At 51.3% G+C, this 21,569-nt stretch overlaps 1 protein-coding gene across 4 annotated transcripts in view; it reads left to right on the plus strand.

Annotated features, from left to right (window-relative positions):
* Scgdelta (sarcoglycan delta) overlaps positions 1 to 21,569 on the plus strand; it is a 158,615-nt gene that overhangs the window by 90,669 nt on the left and 46,377 nt on the right. For all 4 annotated transcript variants that reach the window (XM_076904563.1, XM_076904567.1, XM_076904565.1 and 1 more), the window contains one exon: positions 11,116 to 11,174. In XM_076904563.1, coding sequence (XP_076760678.1) covers positions 11,116 to 11,174 — 59 coding nt within the window. The remainder of the gene's footprint in view (positions 1 to 11,115; positions 11,175 to 21,569) is intronic.

A 21,569-nucleotide genomic window follows, 5' to 3' on the forward strand; every position in this document is an offset into this window, starting at 1 on the left:
TCGATAACAATGCGACGCGGAAGAAGCATTTGCCCGGGACGAAGAAGGTCGGAGGAAAACAATCCCGTGTATTATTTCCGTGAGACGGGTTGTTGCTCCCGCGAGACCCGAGGGAATATCATTACCGATAAGAAATCTCGTTAAAACTGCGGCCAGGGGCGTCTTAAAGAAGTCAATTTTCCACATCGAGACGCCAGGGACGTGCGTACGGAATAATTTCCCTTACGACTGGCAGCGTTCCGCTCTCATTTCCCGTTTGGGGATCAAGGGGGACCGCGTCCGTTCTTGCCGCGACGTTTCCGCTTCTCGCTTGTTTGCGCCGACAAGAAGAGACGAGGAAGCGAGCTGGCGGTCGTCGTTGAACCTCGTCGAATTACCTCTGGTACTTCCCGTCCTCCAGTGTGCGTGTATACGAGCCACCGCATTGACGTTTAGCTGGCAGGAATTAAAGAAACTCGAGGGGCACCGCGTGGCTCGAGCGCAGGGGGTGGAAAAGAGGGACCACGCTAAACGCGAAAAGGCCATCGATAATCGGCCTCGAGTTGTTAATGCGAAACTGATCGAGGGAAACGACATTCTCGAGCCCTTGTCGTGGCAAGAAGACGCCGGCCGCCTGGTATTTTCCGGCGAGTTCACCCCATTAAACATTTTTGCTATCTCGCCCGGGATCTGTTCGAGGGTAGACACGAGGCCGAACAGAGGAACGGCGTAGGGAAGGGCGGCGGTGAGAGGCTGTCGGGGGTGTAAGCAGCGAGGGAAAGGGCGGAAGTCGGTAGGGGGTTGTGCGAGCTAGACGCTGGCACCTGTTGCTTTTCCAGTCGGCTCTCTATCTTCTCTCTCTCTCTCTCTCCCTCGAACTGTCCTCCTCTTTCGCTCTCGTCGCTCTCGTCTTTACTTCTTTTTCTCTTTCATTATTTTTCCCGTCTCTGTTTCTGTCTGACTTCCCTTCTTCTTCTTCTTCTTCTTCTTTCTTTTTTTTCGTTCTTTTCTCTTCGCCTCTGTCTCTACGTTTGCTTATTCCTTTCACTCCGCGGCCTCGTTCTCCCTGATTCTTCCGCCGACGAGAGGGCGGCCGCCTCCGGAGATTGAAACGCGCCACTCAAGACCACTTACGCACTGGCGGCAGATGAAATCCCATGTTCCCCGGTAATCCTTTCGAGCACTGCAGTTTGAGCGTGGCGCCGTAATGAAATGTTCTCTCTAACGCGTATGGAGGATAAGTGTCCGACTGAGATTATTACCGCTTTGAAATTAATAATCGCGGCTCGAAACAAATACCCGCGCCACCCTCCCTCCGGTGCAGAGTAACAAGACGTCGTCTAATTAATTCCGTTCGATCGATTCGACGCTGCGCCGCGTCCGTGGAAATCGGAAAACAGCTCGGCCTGACTAATGATCGCGCTTAACTACTTAACCGCGTCTCCGTGCGCGCTCTCGCGCCACCCACCGTTTTCGACCGCGAAAGTCGCGACGAAACGCGAATAAATGCGGCGACATAAATCGCGTGGGAGACAATTTCGAGCGCGGACGGAATCGCAGTGCGCAACGATGGTGTGTACAAACGCGCGTCGTTAAGGGATATAACCCGGCTCGTCCTTTGCGTCGGCGGTCGCAATAATCAACTGAGGGTTCAGCATTGATATTACGTGTCCTACATTGCGGTGTACGACGCGTAGATAGTCCCCATTCAGCGGCACGAGCCACCAATACACGGGGAACCGCTCGAATGTATTAGAGGAATATCTTTGTGACGCGGGCTTGATTATGAGGTTCGTAGTTCGCCAGGCCTGCTCGCTCCCCAGGCGCCCCTCGATAGGTCCGTCGTCCTCCGCGTCCCGTCTACGACGTGTTCTCTGCGATGGCTCGTATTGCTCGTGGCCACGAGCAGCCCGGGATATCACTGTCATTATCTCGATCATTATGTCGTAACAACAAAGGAACCGATACTCGCGTCGATCTTTGAAGGAAACGAACGCCACGTTAATGTGGCCACGGGTTTGCGCAGTCGTTATCAAAAGTCGACCTCGCGTGGGCCTTTAATAGTCCGTCGAAGGGGTTGGTCGTTGGTTAAATATTTAAGGGCGCGTTTGGGTAATCCACGCGCACAGCTGATGAATCGATCTTCGTTAAGAAATTGGGTTACTCGTCCAGGTTTTCGTTGTTGTTCCGGCGTAGGTATTTTCTCGCGCAATTGTTCCGTGGAGGGAAAAAGGCAGGTTGATCCATTATTATCGGATCGCCCCAGAGATGGACGTCAAGCGGATTGGTAGCGATGCGTTTTCGACGCCGACATGCTTCGTGAAAGTGCATTGATTGTGAATTCAGTGTGAAGTAGCCTCGCGGGACCAATGCCGTTGCGGTGAATCGTCGATCATTGCCCTTTAACGACCCGGCCGGATGCACCGCTCGAAAAGGGGATGCTGGCCATTACGTATACACAGCCGTGGACGCCGTCGAATTTATTCACGAGCACTGATTTATTATTTTAAGTACACCCTGCCCTTTTCTTTCGCGCGAACGCATCTCGCAACCATTTTCAATATTCTCTCTGTTTCCCACCGACTTTCTGATTCACCGGACGTTCACATCTCTCTGGACGTCTTCGCAGTTGCGCCCTCGTTTGACGTTACGGTCCGCTGAAAGATGGCAAAGGTGGAAAACGTGTTGCTCAGCTTGAAAATTCACGAGGTTCAGCGCGTAATTCGGAATTTCAGATTTACGGTGAGCATAATTCCGAAAACAGGTCGGGCCACGGCGGTGATTTGAAGCGGTTGTCGCGGCCATTTCGGTGCTTATACGGGGGTGAATGAATTTTAGAGTACCAGCCAGCCAGATAGATATACTGCCAGCTGGTATAATGGATAGCGTACATGGAACAGCACACCGTGGTGTATCATCGATCATTGCCTTTTAATGGCTCAACCTGTGTGCTACTTAAAAGGGATCGTGACACTCTATAGGGGATACGTCTAAGATAAATCGTCGTCACTGCCAGCTTAGAGTCAAGTGTGCTTTAGGCCTTCCCAGGCTCGAGTACGTACAGGTACGCCCTCGTGTGTGAGTGTCCGTATTATACTTCGCTTTCTGCTAGACCAGGATTACAAATACCGCGTCCCTTCTATTCCGCAAGGGTCTTCTCGTACCGACACGGGACGCGATTTTTCAACGAACACCGCTCCCAAGCATTCCATGAATATCTACAGGCATATTTATGATGAAATCTTATCGAATCGAGATCCACTTAATCGGCTATCTTATCCCTCTTTACAAGTCCTCGATTGCATCCTAAAAGAGGAAGCATCTCGACCCCAGTCGTCAACATTGTACCAATCGTCGAACTCCCTCGCTTCTTTCGAAGCGAAAGAAGAAATCAGCCAACTACCCTCCCTCGTTCCACCGTGCTCGAGTCATATCCTCGGATCGTATCTCACGGGCCCGAGTCGAACCACTCGGCGCCCCTGAAACCGTGCTCGACCAGTTCAAAGATCACCGCCGTAGAACGTGGAAACACTCGAGAACGAGCGACGGGGGCGGAAGACAAAGGCGGAGGGATGCGCGGTGTGTGCGACAGAGCGGTGGGAAGAGAGCCAGAAATGGGACAAAGTGCGCGGTGGTTAGACGGAAATAGGGAGCACAAGCGAGGGAGAAGAAGATCCCGTGAAGGAGATAGCGGCGGCTGGCGAGCAAACGAGTTTCCTCGAGTTTGGACAAGACTTCAACCGTTTAGCGGCGGAGGGTGGTTTTCAGGGTGGGCCCCGGCTGCGAGCGACCGCGCGCCGTTATCCGATGCTGGCGAGCCGTGCCGGCGTAAAAGTGTTGACCGAGGCGGCGCGCGCGCGAGGGTTGCCCCGTGCTTTTAAACGAGCTCGCGCGACAGACCTCTTCGAACCAGCGGCGCGGCCGGGGTTAAATACGCGGCGCTCGTTAAGGGAACCGCGTGCGCGCCGCGTTACATTCCACTTATGACGCGGCGGGATTACCGAGCGCGAGAGAGACTCTTTGGACGGTTCGGTCGGTTGGCTCGCCGCGCGTTTACCTCTCGTCAAAGTTCTTTGTGGCGCGCGCCATCCGCGCGCCGAGGGAAACGCCGGGCGTCCCTGCGTGCATTGCCAATTCGAGCGTTCGCTTCGAGGATTCCGCGGAGCGTTCGCGCTGTGCTTTCTATTCGGAGCTGGAATTAGGGTTGAGATTAATTGGGTGCGACTTGGGAGTTCTTTTTCCGTTCTGTTTGGTAGAACAGTGACGAGGACGGATCGAGAGACACGCTTTCGACGTCTCACTCGCGACCAACACGAAGGCGATCTGCGAGTTCGAGAGTATCTGCGATACTGATTTTCTTGGGGAAGAAGCCACGTATCTCTCTTGTTACGTCACCGACGCCCCAGAAACGTTACTGAAGTCGTTGTTCGCGAGCCAGTGCTCAGGCCAGTCGGACTTTGGCGAGAAGTGAACGACACGGTAAGAGAGGGCTCGCAAAGCCAGCGAGTTGAACGTTAAGGGGGTAGAAAGGAAGATAGAAGTTGGAGGAGAAGCAGGAGGAACGGCAGTGTTGTTGGCGAGGAGGAAGAGGAGTCACGAAGCGGCTATAAATACGCTGCGCCACCTGCACCTAACGTCCACCTACGTACAGACCAGACAGAACCGAATCGTGGTGGCTCGTTGCTGGAGCACGAAACGGCCGCCTCGTTTCGCGTATCCGGCCTCGTTCTTGCTCGAATTAATGCGCGAAACTATTTTTCCTCCCAGCAGCCGTAAAGAAAAAGGGGGTGAATTAATCCTTTCGCCGCTAAATACTCCGACCTTAAGACTCTCCGTAACAGAGGACGGTTAACGATCTTCGATCGTAATTACTGCTCGAGCGTAATATCCCGCGTATCGTGCAACGTATCAAGGGTTGAGCAACATCGACGGAATTTCGGAATTTTCCTGAACAGTTGATTATATCTCTGAAAGGAACGCGAACGTACTTCCGAGTTTTGCGGAGAAGTATGTACATTCGTATTCAAAACACGGCGCGAAATGGTGGCCAAGTTTCTCCATCCTCTTCGAACGAAGTGCACTCGAAACGCAACCCCCATAACGAAGGTTTAATGCGATTCCCGAGATCGTGCGGCGCTACCAGCTCCAGGTAATAGAGTGCTTACCGATATCAATTGTCCGACGTGATATAATTTCCTCGCGCGATAAGTAAGACGAGTGCGTTCCACGTGCACAGAGCAATTCATTCGACCGGTACTCGATTACAGAACGAATGCTAACACTGGCGACACGTTCGATCGGGAAAGGGATCGCCGCGTCTCGTTTGCAACTCGACAACGCTACAGCGATCGCGGCGGGGTGGTTTTATTCGTTTACAGGCTGGGCGCGAACAGAGAATCGCGCCTGGTGGATACATCGCGGCAGGGATATAAGGTTACTCGATGCCGCGAGCTAAAGCTAAAGCTCGCGGTACACGCGATATCGTCTGGTCGCTGTTAAAAGGAATAACCAACGAGGACGGGGCGAACGGGAAACGGAGACAGCGCGAGGGGTGGTTGCGAACAAAAAATAAATTTAAAAGGGAAACGGAAAAATGAAACGAAAGAAAGGGGTAGGAGGACTCGTCTGATATTCATTGTGCGAGCGCGGGCACATTAAAAGCGGCGAGTCAAAGCGACGCGATGGCGGGCGTTAAAAAAGTCGAGCCACCGCTAACATCACCGACCCACCCTTTTCTTCCTCTTTTTTTTTCTATTTTTTTTCTTTTTTTTTTATTTTCGTTTACGCGTCGCCTTTTAAATCCGACACCCTTGAGCGTGGATTTTAAGCAAACAAATACCTATCGAATGTATCACGCGGCGAAACGAAGGCAGCGGACGGTCTGCGCCCGGAAAGCAAAGGGGGGCGCGAACGGAAGGAAAAAATAGCATAAAGTGTCGGCGCACAGAGGGCGACGAGGGAACGGAGGGGGAGATGGAAACAGGAGGTAGGTGGAGCTCGGTACGCGGTACAAGGGTAGTTTACTACGAGCGTGTTAATTAAACAAAAAGCCACCCCGTATACCAAGCTAATTAGAGTGGCTCTCTTACCAGCTGGAGTTCTTCGCTTCAAAAATATTTTCCTGCTGCTCCTCCGTGCGCGCGAGAGAGCAATCCTTTCCCATCTTCCCGTGTACGTACCGTTGGATTTTCCTTGCGTTACTACCTTTTTTTCCTCCTTTTTCTTCGCCTCTTCACTCGCTCATTTTTCCTACCCGTGTTGTTCCCGCCGCCCCTCCCTTCTCATCCCTCGGTCGCGCGTTACTCGTTCGTTTGTTCGTTTCCACGGTACCTGGCATTCGAAGCTACATCGTGCGCGTGGAGGCGTCTGACGCGCGCCTTTCCGCGACGTTCTGTCGCCGCGCGCGGCGAAATGCTTCTCCGCGCGACGACTGGAATGCATCTGGTTACCTCCATTGTTGCATCCTCCTCCGAAAGGATTTCTTTCGATCGTTTCTAAGAAATCGTGGGCATCCAAGGATTAGATTAATCCAATTGGAGGTTAATATTTCCGGAACTGTTCGAAAATTATCGTCATCCCCGCGCAAAAGAGCAACAATGCTATCGGATGCAATGCCACGTGTATTCGTAACGCATATTAAATAGTTGCTGGTTAACCCACGCGTAACCTCGCTACCGTCCACAGGTTGATCCAATTTTCCAGCTAATTTTCGTCGAAGCGTGACCGGGACCAGGCATTGTCGCAAAAATTCCCCCGCGCCAGCCATGTTTCACCTAAACAAATATTTCCCGTACCAGCGACTGGGTGGTTCCTAAACTTTTAACGAAAAACTCGCCACCTGCCATCGAAAACACGGAACGAGGAGTTTTTTCACCCTCCCACGGGTATCGTCCAATTGAAATCAAAGATTCAACAAACGGCAAATATCAATCGCGCGCGCCACCCGTCGAGGATCGCGATCTTGTCGGAAGGGTGGCGCGGTTGTCCTGCTGGCGGACACGGTCGAAACAGAGGGTGAAGACGAAACAGCGCGATGGACGGTGGCGCGTTTTATTCGATTCAACCGGTCTGGTCTCACGCAGCGACAGATTCAGGGTGAAAACGGACCAACCGCGATTAGGATTCGCTAACGCAGCCGCAAACAAACACTGCGGTCGGAGAACGATGGCGGACGGGGCGAGCGAAAGAGACGGAACAGGGTCAAACGAAAGGGCAGAGAGGGGGATGGGATGAGAGGGAGAGAGAGGGTGGACGGGTTAGGAAACAGCGAGGGACAGACGGGAGGAGGAAGGGCAGAGGGTTGAACGGAGAGAGGAACATCTGCGATCGGATTAGCGGTGAACAGTGGCGACACTTCCGGGTGATTAGGCTGATTCCGCATCCACTCTAAGCCCGCGCTTACAACGCTGCTGTTCGATGGACTACCAAAGCTCTGTCCGTACAATTCGCATTACCGCTTACCTCTGCTCCCTGACTACTTCCCTATGAAAATTCCGTGCTCGTTCTAGCTCTTTTCGCACGGGGATTCGTCGATTTCGAGAACGACGTTAATCGATAGTCGTCTCTGGTTGCGAACCAGAGAGCTTTTCGCGAAGTAATACCAGAAGAGCTGCTTTGTCGCGAAAAAATGTACTCTTCAGTGGAAACGAAGAAGTTTTCCTTGGTATCGAATAGAAGAAAATTGTGACGATCCTGTTATCAAGTACGGTGGATAGAAAGGGGTAAATATCGCGGTGGACACGACGACGATTTTATTCCGAGGGTGAATTTTATGAATTTATTCGGAATGGGCGATAAATCGCCAACAGGAGCAGTGTGATACGCGAGCAAATTGAATTCCTCGTGCCCCCTTCGGGGGATTGTCGAATTTCACTGCTCTCGACAATCATCCTACCCCAGAAAAGAAGAGTTCACCGGAAGATGAAGCCACTCGATGCATTCCGGGTGAAAACAGCCGTGTGCATAGCAGATATGCGACGACAAGCAGAATGCCGGTTGCTTCCAGCTGTTTAACCCGCCTCGTAGACCTCTATTCCTTCCTCTTGTATTCTTTCGCCCCCGCGCTATTCTATTTCGTCACTTTCGTTCCACGTCTTATGTTGGCAAGCGTGAATTTGTGAAATAGAATACATCGAGGATGGCGTTGCTCTCAAAGTCCTTACTGCGAGGATAAGATTACATAGAGTTCTGTTCTATACGCATACGCAGAAAGAAAGAGAGTTTCGAGATATACGAACGTAATTTTTCTTAAAGTTGATTCTATACGTATACACTTCTTAATTATCGACGCGCGAAGCGTTCAAATTGCTCGAATCCGCGTTCGCGATAACACCCGCTTCATTGTACCAAAGTTAAATCAGTCCCATCGTTTTGTTCGGTGGCGTATTTTGGTACTCCCCTCGTCCTACTTCCTTGTTGTTTTATCGCCCGCCTACGCACAGTCTCTCTTATTCTTCCTCATTCCCTCGCCGGATTTCTCCACAGCCGGTCCATGGGAACGGATAATAGCGTTTCTCGTGCCGAGAGGCAGTCGATCGAGGCGGAACGCGGCCTGGCCCGCGCGTACAATCGCGTGAAAATCGTCGATGAATAGAGGGTGAAACGCTTAACCGTCAGTGAAAGTGGCGTGAAAGAAAATAAGGGTGAATACTGTGAGCAGCCGTGAATGTAGTACAGTCGAGTGACTTTCAGTCGGGAGAGATGTCTACGGGATAAAAGTTAGCATAGAATGCACGAGGTAAACTTTCCCCTCGCAACCTTTCCGGGCACGCCGCTCGTGAACCCATAGAAATATACGTGGTGCCAAAATATTGACAGCAACGATTTATTAACAAACCGGATCCCCGGTCACGCTCGTCACTCGCGCACGGATCACGAATCGTCTTAACCCAGTGTGCCACCCTCGCTGAAAATGTAACCGCGACCTCCATTGAGTGGCGCGATGGAGAACAGCAGCGGGGTCTGTACGCGGTGCTCGTCTGCCAATTAGCGGAAGATTGAACTTGTAATAACCGCGCGGCGTCGCTACCACCGCGGACAATCCTTTAATAATACCCGCGGCCGCTATTCAATTTCCGTGTGAATCGAAACAATTATTATTGTCCGCGACGCGCGATACCGTGTGAACGCGCGGCGACCTGTCGAGGCCACCCATCGGCCGCCATTGTGCCCCCGCGGATATTTCCATAACGATTAGTACCGTCGCCGTTGCACTCGATTTCGTGACATCGTCGCGATTCTGAAAACCATCGCTGTCGCAACTTCGTCGCGCTAATTTGACTAGCTTTCTGGTAGGTGCGAAGACTATGGGCGCTCTATGGAAACTTAGAGAAATCAGGGCAAGCAAATCGCACCTGTGTGGTAATAGAATTTAAGCAGTTCTGAACGAAGAGAGAGAGACATAAAAATGTACAATGTGCTTGTTGCAGTAGTAATATTCACGCGATAGATGCAAAGCAGGCAACTCTGGAACTTACAATTGCCCGGGACTCGCGGTAAGATTCGCTCAAACTCGCTCGCACGCGCATTCTTCCGCGCCATGTATCCCAACAACATCGCATTCCCCGTCACTGTGTTTCTCTATTCCTCTCGCTCGTTGCGGGTACACCGCACACATTCCTGCACGACGTACACAGTCCCGTCCATCTAAATTCCTGGCGCCTACGCACTCTTCGCTCGCGCGATAGCCTGCGCCACGTAATCCCAAGCATTTTTCGTTCGCACCCCTAACGCTCTTCGTTAAAACGTAGCCACGACACGAATTTCTCAGCCAAATAATAGAAACAGCTGGCATCGCAAACGCGACGACTAATAAGACTCATTTCCTCGCGACGCGAATTCATCGGATAGCAAAAAGCAGGAAGAGAGAGGCAACACGCACCCCCCAGGATCGCGTCGACCGAGTCGACTAATCGCCTCCGTGGTAATTGTATCATTCCGCTAATAACTGGCGGTGGTAGCAGCTCCGTCGATCGTTGATTTAATTGCATCGTCGATAACCTGCGCGCGCGATCGCCGCGCGTTGTTTGCTTTCCCCGCGAACGTCGAATCGCCACCCACCCCCTATTCTAACGAACGAATTTACGACTGGAATCGGCCCGATGGAAACGTATTAGCCTTCCGTTCCGCGGGCACCAAGCCGCGTTCCTTATTTTCCCGCCCGCCACACCTGTTGTTCCTTTTATCTTCGTTTCCACCCCCTATAATCGACATAAATCCTCGTTACCAGGACCCGCGCGCGTATATCCCCGCGCGTTCCCGTGGATTTTTCATTTGTTGTCGAAACGCGCGGTTCAAGTCGGCCCGCCCGTTAACTATGAATTCGATATTCGCGCGGAATATTGGCCAGCGAAATACGAGCGACGGCCGCGCACGGGTTAGGAGATTTATACCGTCGGTCTTCTTTAGTGGGTTTATCGCCGGTCGATGGTGTCAACGACTGCGGGGGGCGATTTATCGCGCGATTTCCGTCGCGCGCCGGAAATAAGTGCGTCCCAACCGTCGGCGTTATTTCGCGTGCCTGGAGACGGGCGTTCGCGTCGCAAACGGGGACCCGCGAACGTCGTCCCGACGAAATTAAACCAGCCCCGCGACGGGACTAGGTCAACGCGTGACGACGCCGTCGAGATGCATACGCGACGAGTGATTCTATTCCGGGAACAATCGTCGGGGAATCACCGTGCACTGGGGTTAGCTGGATGTTTTATGAACCGCGGGTACAGCGGCCCTTCTGCTTAATTATCCATCAGTTATCAATTATCGTACGTTTCGGATGGACGCTCGTTGCTCGAATTTTAATCGCGTATCTAACGCTGGTCAATGTTACAACCATTCGAATCGCTGGGCGAACTTTTCTTAGAGCTGCGGAGAATATCGAATGAATGTCAGCGCTGCGATCAATGGGAGATGTCTAGCAGTAATTCGTCGGATTGAAGGGACCGATAGAACAAGTGGATCGTAACTGTCGTAATCAGACGCGAAGCGACGTTTACTCGATATCTGATGGAAGGTTCCGTGGTTTAAATTACCACTGGAGATTGCGCGTCTCGATTTTTTAATTAAGATACCCTCGATCGTATTCGAAAACGAGTCGATCAGCGTGGAGACTGTTTCTAACAAGTGTCTTTTGCTTTTCAGACCGGTAACGGTTACAAATCGCCGGAGGAGTCGCCGCATTCGGAGCACAGCAGATTGAGGTGAGTGAAGAAGCAGCCCTTTCCGTCGTGCTTGAGGCAGTTTAATTACATTTCACGACACCGCGCGTCAAAGAGGGCCACCGTGTGAGCTGTGCACGCGTTGAAATTTCGCGCGGAATATTAGCGGTCTCGCGGAGACGCGAGCGTTGCATCCGCGGCGCGATAAAGTCGACAGAGGATTCGAGGCTTCGCGCTCGCTCGTGAATCCATTGTTACGGCCAATTACCGCGGCGAACAATACGGCGATCGATGCTTGCTAAGCTCTGAAATCAGCCTTATTCATGGTCGATACGTTGCGCCGATTTCACCTTTTTTCTCTCTCACTCTCGCGGCGAGAACGAACGAGACATTGCCGCTCGATTTCCATCCGCAGCACCCATTCGAGCAACAATGAATTTTCGCGAAACGACGATCGATCTATTGCGCCGCGATTTAAACGAATTGGGGATTTCGTTTGCTGTTTTTAACCGGTCGATTGACTTTCTTTCGACGAGTTTCGTGTCGCAATGGCAACGATGATGAAACCAATGGCTACGAAGTTTGTTAATCTATGCGTCTCATTGAGGAGCGTCGATTTTCATTCTAAATAACGCGTACAGTAGCTCGCTCGAATAGCTGTACGTCAACGCGTGAATGCGAGCTGATGGAAAATAGTTTGATTAAAAAAGACAGCTGACGAGCAAAAAAGAATTCGATTCGAATTTCTCCACGCGGAACAGAAATTCCATATGCGCCAAGCTAATAGTTGTACCAGCGATCGCGTACGAATTCCCACATAGGGAACAAAGGTGGTCCGTTTCACATATTGGTCTTGCGGGGCTGGCTTAATTAATCAAAGCGGCCCTTATGTCTCGATATTTCGCTTCATATTTGGTTTCGAATCCGGGACGAAGTACGCGTGCTCTCTACATGCGTGTGAAAAGAGTAGAGGTGGAAAAAGAGGGAAAAACATTTCCTCGAGGAAATTTTCTGTTAGTGAACTCGTCGGTAAAGCTGTCTAGCTGACTTTTGCCTCGAAATTTCGTTTAAATAGTCAATTACTTTATACGGAAACAAAATACACTCTCAATTGGGAATTGGTCACCTTCAATACGAAATTACATCGAAATCGTATCGGTGCACGACAGTTCGTAGTTGTCCATATTTCGAGAGACAAGCGGAAGTAGCGGTGAAACGGTGGTAGATGATAAATGTCAGCGTTATTTAAGATCGAAGTCCACGCGGAAGCAGCGGTCCCATAAAGACGAGGGGATGGAAAAAAATATCATCGCTTTCGCATTTCACGCGAATAGTGGAAGGATTTGCAGTAAGGAAATCTCATCCACTATACGTTCAATATCGGTTCCTGCTGATGGCCGAGTATATTCTCGTCTCGTAACCGCGATACCCATTCCTGGGGCCATTCTCAAAATACAGTGGCAGCTCTGCCGTTCGGCGATATCATCCGCGCGACACTGCCTTAAGTCGAGCGGTTCGATTACGTAGCTGCTCGATGCCACGATTTCGGAAAAAGAAGCTCCTCTCGGATCCACGCGTATACGTTACGCGTTTTACGGAGACGGCTGTTGTTAGTCGGGACGCAGATATTTGCGGCTCGATCGTCGTCGCCGGGCGCCGTCGTTTCCACGGGCGAACGATCGCGATACTTTTAATAGGGGATCGGGGGTTTCGTGTCTGCGGCGATGTAACTGCGGCGAAAGGGCGTGCGGACGGGAACGATTATCTTTCATTACACCTGCGATTCCCAGGTGCAATGTGTTCCAATTAATCGCAACGAGCGGTTCAAGTCCGCGCCCGTCCCAAGGGGACGAAAAGGGGAAAAGGTGCCGATTGGCAGAGGATGGCCAGGCGTGGCACGAGACGCCGGAAGTTACGCGAGAACCGAACGTCACGGTTCCGAGGCTGCGGGAAGCAAAACGTGCTCGTGATACGCGTATAGAATTCCCATCGCCCGGTTCCGACACGCTCGATTATTTCTGCGCTGCGAAAAAGGCACACGTACGTACCGCGTTACGCGCACCACTCCGTCGATAGGTTCGTTGGCGAGGTATAGAAAAAATCTGTTGGAAATAATCGGAAAACTAATTCGACGGGCGTATCGATGTTTGTCATTAGCTTCGAAAGGGAGTTTTTTCTTGAATTAAAAATAATAACCGCGGCGGATGAACGTCGCTGATGGAATTCGGGGTGGAAATTCGTTGGATACAGTCGGAGGCGGGCACAGAGCGGAGATATTTGGGATAGGGTAGATAAATGGCATGTTCTGTATGTCAGAAATAGCTGACGCGAGTTCAGAGTGATGAGGTGTAGCTGACTGCCTCCGCGCGTTCCATCCGGCTGTCTAATAGGAGAAACGATTTTCTTTGCTACTGCATGGGGGACCCACTCGCAGGCTTTTCAGCCCCGAATGCTGGGTAAGCACCGGCCATCGATTATTCAAGGTGAACCTTTTCGTAGTTATTTAATACTCGATCGATGCTCGTATGTATAATGTATTAAAGAGCACGGCGGCGCAACAAAAGCAAAGACGTCGTCAAAGGCTTCCAGTTTTAGCTCGTCGTTTCGGTAGGTCCGTTGAGCTTCCGAACTCGAAGACGTTCCATCGACTTTACGGGTGTAACAGTTTACGAATTCTCTCGGTGTATCATCGAGAATTCTGTACCAAATATAAACCAGACACCGGTGATTTACGTGCTGCTGTGTGTATACCCGTAGAAGGTATTCAAATTATTAGTAAGTGTTATCGATTAACCGTGACGGTTCTTCGATTACCTTCGACCTCGGCTACGAAATGATTCCCTCTTGCGGAGGGGCCTTGGTAAGCCGAGTCGACAATCTGCACGAGCTTAGACGGTGCTCTCGCAAAGGGTCTTCTGGCCGCCTTTGGTTATCGCGCGTCAAAACGCGCGTCCCTCGGGGCAGGCTATTTCCGGAGAACGCGAGGGTTTTAAATAATTCTGAATTATCGAAAGCGGAAGTTCTCCTCCGCGAAGCGATCCTCTTAGATTCCGACTCGTTTGACCCGTCGAGTTTAATCTCCGCCCGGTGGACGGTGCACCTGCAGTTTTTTCCATTTGTCCGGATTGTACTTTCGCTGGATTCGACTGTAGGCCGCCTTACCTTCGAAACTTTTAATTCAATCGAGAAGAAACGAGTTTGCGAGTAATTTATATCGCTGCGGAGGAGGGGCGATAGGACGGAGGAGGGTATTGGGAATCGGTTCATCGGCACACGTAGCCTGCAACGTCCCATCGATCGACCGTGTCCGCGCTATAAAAACCCCAGGACAGAAGGGTGGCTCGCGAAGCACGAATCGCAGCCGGACGCTTCGACCGCGAGGCGTGAACGCGTCAAATTCGTGGCGTGGCGCGTAAACGCGAACGCAATCGGTATTTTCGATAGAATTCTCGCCGCGTCGTCGTGTCGTTCGTCCCTCCAAAATCATCCCCGACACCTGCACACGTACACGTGTACAGATTCAACACACGCTCGCGTGCAATAGACGCGAGCAACGCGTTCATACGCGAGCCGTCGCTCCATCAACGGGGGCCCTTCTTTCTGCTCGCTTCGGAAACGAACCCGACAAACGACGCGGCGGCTGACGCACGAGTACTCCATCATCTTGTTACGTCGACGCGTCGTCGTCGTCGCCGTTGAAACGAGTTCCTCGTAGCTGCGTTCGAGAGCCGCTTAAGCGAGCGATTAATTATGAGCATGCGATTAGGCATAGCCGTTCGGAACGGGTGGCTCGCGTGCCGACCCGTCGTCGCGAGGAACCGTTCGTGACGACGCGAATTCGCGTGGAAATACGCACGCGTCCTCCCCTAGCCGAGACGAGTAGTTCTTCTAGTGGTAACCCCGACGCAGATAATTGGCTCTGGCAGCCGCGAACTTTTAATTGGCTCGCCAGGACCGATTTCGACGCCAGCGCGCTGTGACCCAGACTGATTCGTTCGATGATTTTTCGTCCCCGTTCAACCGGAAATCGCCGTGAAAAATAATCACCGATCGACGCAGGTATGGGACGCAGACAGGGTGACGAGATTGTCGCGACGCGGGTAGAGGAACGAAAGGGTGGCTGATACCGATGGCGAACGGCGAGGGGGGGACGGGAAACGTTCGTTTGTACGCGTTACAATTGTATACCGTGGGTTTGTAATTAACGCGGGATGATCGGTAACAATGCGACGGATTAATGCGCTGAAAATTCGCGATAATCATTCGCCGGATTAACGGATTACGTTCGCGACCTCTGACGGAACGAACGAAGCAATTATCCCCGAGTTTATTATCAATAATTGCGCCCGCGACGGTCCGTCATCCCCCTCGGACAGTCCGACGTCCCCGCGACGCGTTCTCTTTTTACTCGTTTCCTATTTTAAATCTCGTTAAGAAAGCAATATTTTCTACCCTGATCCGAAAGTGTCCGCGGCGGGATTAACGAATTTCACCGGGCGAGCCGGCTCTCCGCGGCGGATGAAAAACGATTTCCTTGATCCTTAGATACAGCCAGAGGTCGGCAGCGAGCGCGGCGCCCGCCTCGAATCCTTATCCCCTCGGATCGAATTGAAAGAAAATACTTCGTTGTTATTTCAATCGGCCGGCGTCGAACTCCGCCGCAAAGCTCTGATTACCGCGCGTCGTTTCGATCCGTCCCTCCTAGACGTGGTATCGATTAAAGCCTCGAGGCTCTTTAACGAGCGAACGCGATCCGATCCGTTCGACCGTTCGCCGAACGCTCAATGCCGCGCTATTACTCCCTGTTTAACGCGAAACGACACGTTCATTCGTTTTCATACTTGGAAGATAAATTGGTAACCGCCGCGGCGATGGATTCGGAAGTACCGATAGCGGATGAGAACTTGGCGAAATGGTTGATCACGTGGATGACTGTGGCATTAAGGCCTTTATTAAGGCCATTAGCGGGGTTATAGAGTAGTTTTAAGGAAGCACACCAGAAGTGAAGAACCACTTTTAGTTCGCGATTGCCTCTGGTCACGATTTCGTACCAGACTACACAGGCAAACACTCGAAGACTTTCCCCCCGTCCCTGAGTCAATATTGTACTATTGTCCCGTCGAAATCTCTCGCCTCTGCGCAGCCACGACGCCGTTTAAATTCATTTACCCCCGCGATGATCGCGGAATTACCGAAAAGTAACGGGCATTTCCGCTGAATTAAAACAGCACGCGCACGCGCGCGCGCGCGCGCTCACAGAGGACGACGGTGTTTCGAAGCGCATTTATACGACTTTAGATGCACCGAATGGCATGGAGCCAAACCAAATCCGGGAACTTTCGCCACTATTCAAAATGCCCCGCGAGCTACCCCAGGTCTTCCCTCCGCGTGTATTATTAAAATAGCAATTACCTCGCTAAACGGCGGCTCCCCTCCCGTCAGTTGCTGCCGTTTCGTGTACGAACACACGTTTCTGAACAATGTGCACGGAAGGGACAGGATGGACTCGCCCCTCGATACCCGTGGCCTGTTTCCAAGTTAAACTCGGAGACGTTCGTCGCGAGGACCGCGTCGCGACGCTACAGACAGCGGCCGTAAACAAAACGGGAATTTAGGCCGCGTTGCTGGAACGGAACTGACGGCGGAATCGGCTCCACGCGGTCTTCACGATTTCCTATATTCGAGCTTTCTCTCTCTCTCTCTATTCCCTCTTGTTTTCTTCAGAAATGTATGATCCAGATATTGAATTTTCGCTGGTCCATACTTATTGGACGTTTCCCGGTCGCTGACTTGTGGACTGTCGAAAATTGGACGTTTTTAGGTGACCATTTCTTGGTACGCCTGAAAGTAAAAACTCTGCGTCTAACTCTGCTTTCTTAGGGATGCGATGTTTTGAGATATCGTTACAATATTGTTATTCGAAATTTATGTTTATGGGGGGAATAAATTTTCACGGCCGAAACGGGACGTTCTCGCGGAGCGTACCGTGTACGGCTCCCGAGTACTTAAGCCGAGTCGAGTTTCTTTGGTAATAAATTCCCCTTAGCGGAGAACAAATCACGCTCTGGAGGGCCCTCGCGCAAGGCAGTTTCGCATGTTCTTCGTTAAAGTAACAAACAATACCGGCAACTTTCTCGCTGATGGTCGTCGATAAAATTCAGTGAGTGAGAACGGGTTAACCGGGCAGCCAGGTGGCTCATTATCAATGAGAGTGCGGTTTACTACTTGTCGGTCGAACGAGTCGTTGGCATTTTGAGCTTGCGACGAAGATAATTTCGTGGACAACTCGATAAGTGTCTGGTACATTTTAGCGATGCCAAAACGAAGATGAAAATCCATGATCGATCTATTTCCCATTCTTTATTCCCATTTCAATATCGTCCGTTTGCTGAAATTAGGTACCTAACGTGACAACTCGACGGCTCCAGAAATATGCAAAACTGATTTACGAAGGGTTCACGGTAAAAATTCGATTCGACATGTACTTCCATGCACGTGGATCGAGAATGCTGATAAGTTTATTGAATCATGTGGCGGATCTAGAGCGCAATTTTAATCCCATAATCAAGTAAAACCACAGTTCGATGAATTAGTTAGCAAACAATGTAACTACAATACGATATAAAATAGATACTGCTTAAATAATAACGATGTAATGAATATTTCGTCCGACTCGATCGCGTACGTACATATTCCAACTCCGTTGAGTAGTACGAATCCGTATGTAGTCAGACAATAGTCCAGAACCACTTACGCCGTCAAGACGTCGAGGAAACCTCGTGTGTTTTCGCTTTTGCGTTTGACACGAGTGGTGCCAACGACTTGGATCAAAGTCCTCGTTTATTATGAATGGCGGTGGAACGTTTAGAAACCGCACGATGGATCGCGCAAGCTTATACGTTCTTGCAAACCTGTTTCCCTTCACACGATCATTGATTATCATTCGTGGCATCAAGCTCGTAACCATCGACGCTCGCAGTCACTCGAAGTCTCCTGTTATTGGCATTCGCAGTCATTTGAACGTCGCGGGAAATCGAGGAAAGTCGGAAACGCCAGACTGTAAGGGGCCAAAAGCCATTCGGAAGTAATTTGAAACGCAGGTCCCAAAGTGAGCGGTTGAAAATTCGCGGCTCGAGCTTCACGGCACGATCTGATACCTTCCGAATGTTTTCGTACCAAATCTCGTCGCGCTTTAATCCGAGTTCCCGACACGTTGCTCCATTCACTTCGTTCCGTTCGTATTACTCGACAGAATTACCACCCCCCTGGCGCGCGCCACCACCAGGACGGAGACGGTGAAGTTGGCTGGCGTCGTTCGAACGCGATGCATCTCGCAAATAGGAAATTCGCCTAACTGCAGCGACGGGGTAAGGTCAGCGTAACGCGTCCGCGTCGCGAGACTCGCGACCGCGCCCGCCTTATCCCTCCGGCCATAGGCGACGGAACTCTTGGAAAACTTGGCGAATAAACTTTCCGCTCCCGCGAGAGCGGGCCGCGCGCAGGAGGGAAGACTGACAGGGAAGAAGGAACGATAGAGAGGACGGGAAAAAGAGCTCTATCCTCCGGTCTAGCCGACGACGCGGTGTCATCTTGACGTAAAATATGGATTATTCCGGGCATTTGCATTCGGAAAATAAGCCGACGAGCCGGCGTTCAACGTGAAACGAGATCTCTCCTCTTCTCGCCTTCGTCTCTTTCTTCCTCCTTTTCTTCTACTTCCACTTCTTCTTCTTTTGCGCCCTTCTTTCCTCGCCTCTTGCCTCCTCGTCTCTGTCTCTCTGTACTCCATCGAAACGGAGCTCGACAGAAGAACTTGTCGCAAAAGTTTCGCGGTAATTATCGAATCGTTTGCCAATTCATCGGCAATCGACGCGAAAGCTACACCGTTGCCCCTCGATCGAAAACCTTCCCCACCCCGCACCCGTGGCGGGTAACGGTCCAGCGGCGAAAATAAAAATCCGATTTTCCCTTCGGGAACAACTTTCTTCGCCAGGAAGCGGCGGCCCGCCTGCGCTCTTGTTCGCCGATCTTTTCAACGGCGGAACGCCGTCGAGAGTCGTAATTAGATTCCTCAGCATTGAACATCAGCCACTCGCTCGCTCGTTTGCCCAACCCAATGCATTCGTCGATGTTAATTACTTTCCCGTTGCGACTGATGTTGATCGATTCCTGTACACCCGACGTCCCTTATACGTACGTCTCGTGTCAACGTCGCCGGTTGGGAATTAGCGTTACTCGTGTTATAAATAAACGAAGGTATTTCGATTCGAGCCATCCCGTGGACGGGTTAACCCGAATACGTCGACGTCGCGCGCTGTTAAGTCGACGACGATCTTCGATCGATATTCGACGTCTCCTGTCTCCATTATTTCGGCGATTTAGTTAATGGCGTTAGAGCGGATACGAGATCGACGGTGATCGACGTTACCGAATTTTGCATCGAGGAATGCGAGGAACCGGCGTGGTCTAATCGTTATTAGCGGCGACAGGCCAGCAGCAATGGTGACGCGATTGCGTTAGCGGCGTGGTTTGCGATGGAGCCTGTTTTCCGAAACAATTTCGCGCGATCCGATCGCGGCCCGTGTCAACGGTGTACGCGTCTCCCCCGTGTTTTCACGATCAAAGCTGTCAGCCGTTTCTCATCGCCTCTTTAAACGCAAAGTGTAGCGTCGGTGCTTGTTATCCCGTACAACGTTTCATCCGTCCCGTCGTCACGATTGCACGGTGTAATGGGCGCATAAAAATCTATGGGACACGACGAACCAGTTTCATACCGTTCGTATGGGGCGGATAAAAGTAAAGTGACCGTAGACAATGGAAAGATTTAAGTGGAGAAAATCGGGGTCGAACGTGAAGAATTGAATTGCGTTTGACGTAGAAAAAAAATCAATAAATAATTGAAGATCAATTTGGCGAGATCATTTTTACATACAATTAATTAATAGTATATTATAGTCGCGCGACTGGTCTAGAGCGGCAGTAAAATAGCGAAACTCGCGCGCCGCCCCTCTTAAAGCTGTCTCTATCCGTGCGTCGTGAAATTCACGATTCCGTTAATAATTCGGAACGAATCGGCGTCGTTCGTTTCACGGGCGATTAATGCGGCCCCGTTCCAACAATTTATCGGTACGATCGGCCGATGTTTGACCAATTTTACACCGGGCCAGAATTAAGGGGCTCGAGATTTCGCCGGATGGAATCCGAACCATCCGGAACAGTCGAAAGGTATTAATAGACCACAGAGGATTGTTCGGCGTCGTTAACGAAGGGGTTACTATTTAATGTAACCGGGCATGACCCCCTCTCTCTCTCTCTCTCTGCCTCTCTCTCCGTACCCTATCGTCCGCTTACCCCTTTCGAAATTCCGCCGCCATTCATTTCGTTCCCGGCGAAGCCCGCTGTTGAAGAGTGGCGTGCATAGCGGTGGTTTCTGCGAAGTTCAAGTAGATTTATGCCACCGCCAGTGTATCTCAATTAATTCCACCGTGTGTACCTACGTACACGCGTACCTATCCGCCCGTAATATTGTTGCTGTCGACGTGAAACGAGCGGCCGCGTGCAGAAAAAAATCTCAATTAACGTTTACTCACTGCCGGAACACGCCGACAATTAGCCGGCTCTCGGTTAGTTTGTATACGACTCCTCTACATTTTTTTCCCTCGCTTTCTTTTTTCCCCTAGTTTAATTATGTGGTCCCACGTTGGTAATTTTTATATTCGCCTCGATTTTATGAGCTTTTTTTCGAACGCCTGATAATTGACCCCGACCGCGTTCCCGCGGGAAAATGTTTTTAATTATTTTACCCGTTCCTTTGTCGGATTTCCCGGCAGCCTCGCGACCGGGCGGAAGTTGTTCGATCTCGAGCAGAATGGCTAATCCCTCTATCTCGGATCCCTCTGAGGAACCACACCGTGCACCCTTGCCATCAACTCCATCAGCTAACCCGGATCGAAGGCACTCTTCTCGCCACCTCTCTTAGTCTCTCTACGAGCCTTCTCGGAACTTTTTTAACAACAGCCAGATCATGTCCGAAGTTAACACCGAATCTTGTTGGCAAAAGCCGAGGAACTTCCCCAGCCCCGCCAGTTGTTACCGCCTCAAACCGTGGAAACACGAGTCGGCAACGCATTCTTCCCTCGACCACGTTTCCTCTTTTTCCCTCGACTCGCGCATTGAACGAGCTCTCTGCACGACGATGATTCGTTATCTGCTACGGCGTCGTCGGGGCTCGTCCCGCGAAATATCGAGGCACGCCAGAAGAAAAGAGTGACCCGAGGAACCCGGAAGACAGCGCGGGCGAACGAACGAACGAACGAACGAACGAGGGGGATGACGAAGGAAACGGAGACGCGTGGAGGGTAGTAAAGGGAGAAACAGAGATGGCGGGCGGGAGAAAGAAAAAGAGGTCTGTGCACGCCCTCGTAGATGGCCTCGGAT

The sequence above is a fragment of the Xylocopa sonorina genome, chromosome 11 (genome assembly GCF_050948175.1).
Source record: "Xylocopa sonorina isolate GNS202 chromosome 11, iyXylSono1_principal, whole genome shotgun sequence".
NCBI lineage: Eukaryota > Metazoa > Arthropoda > Insecta > Hymenoptera > Apidae > Xylocopa > Xylocopa sonorina.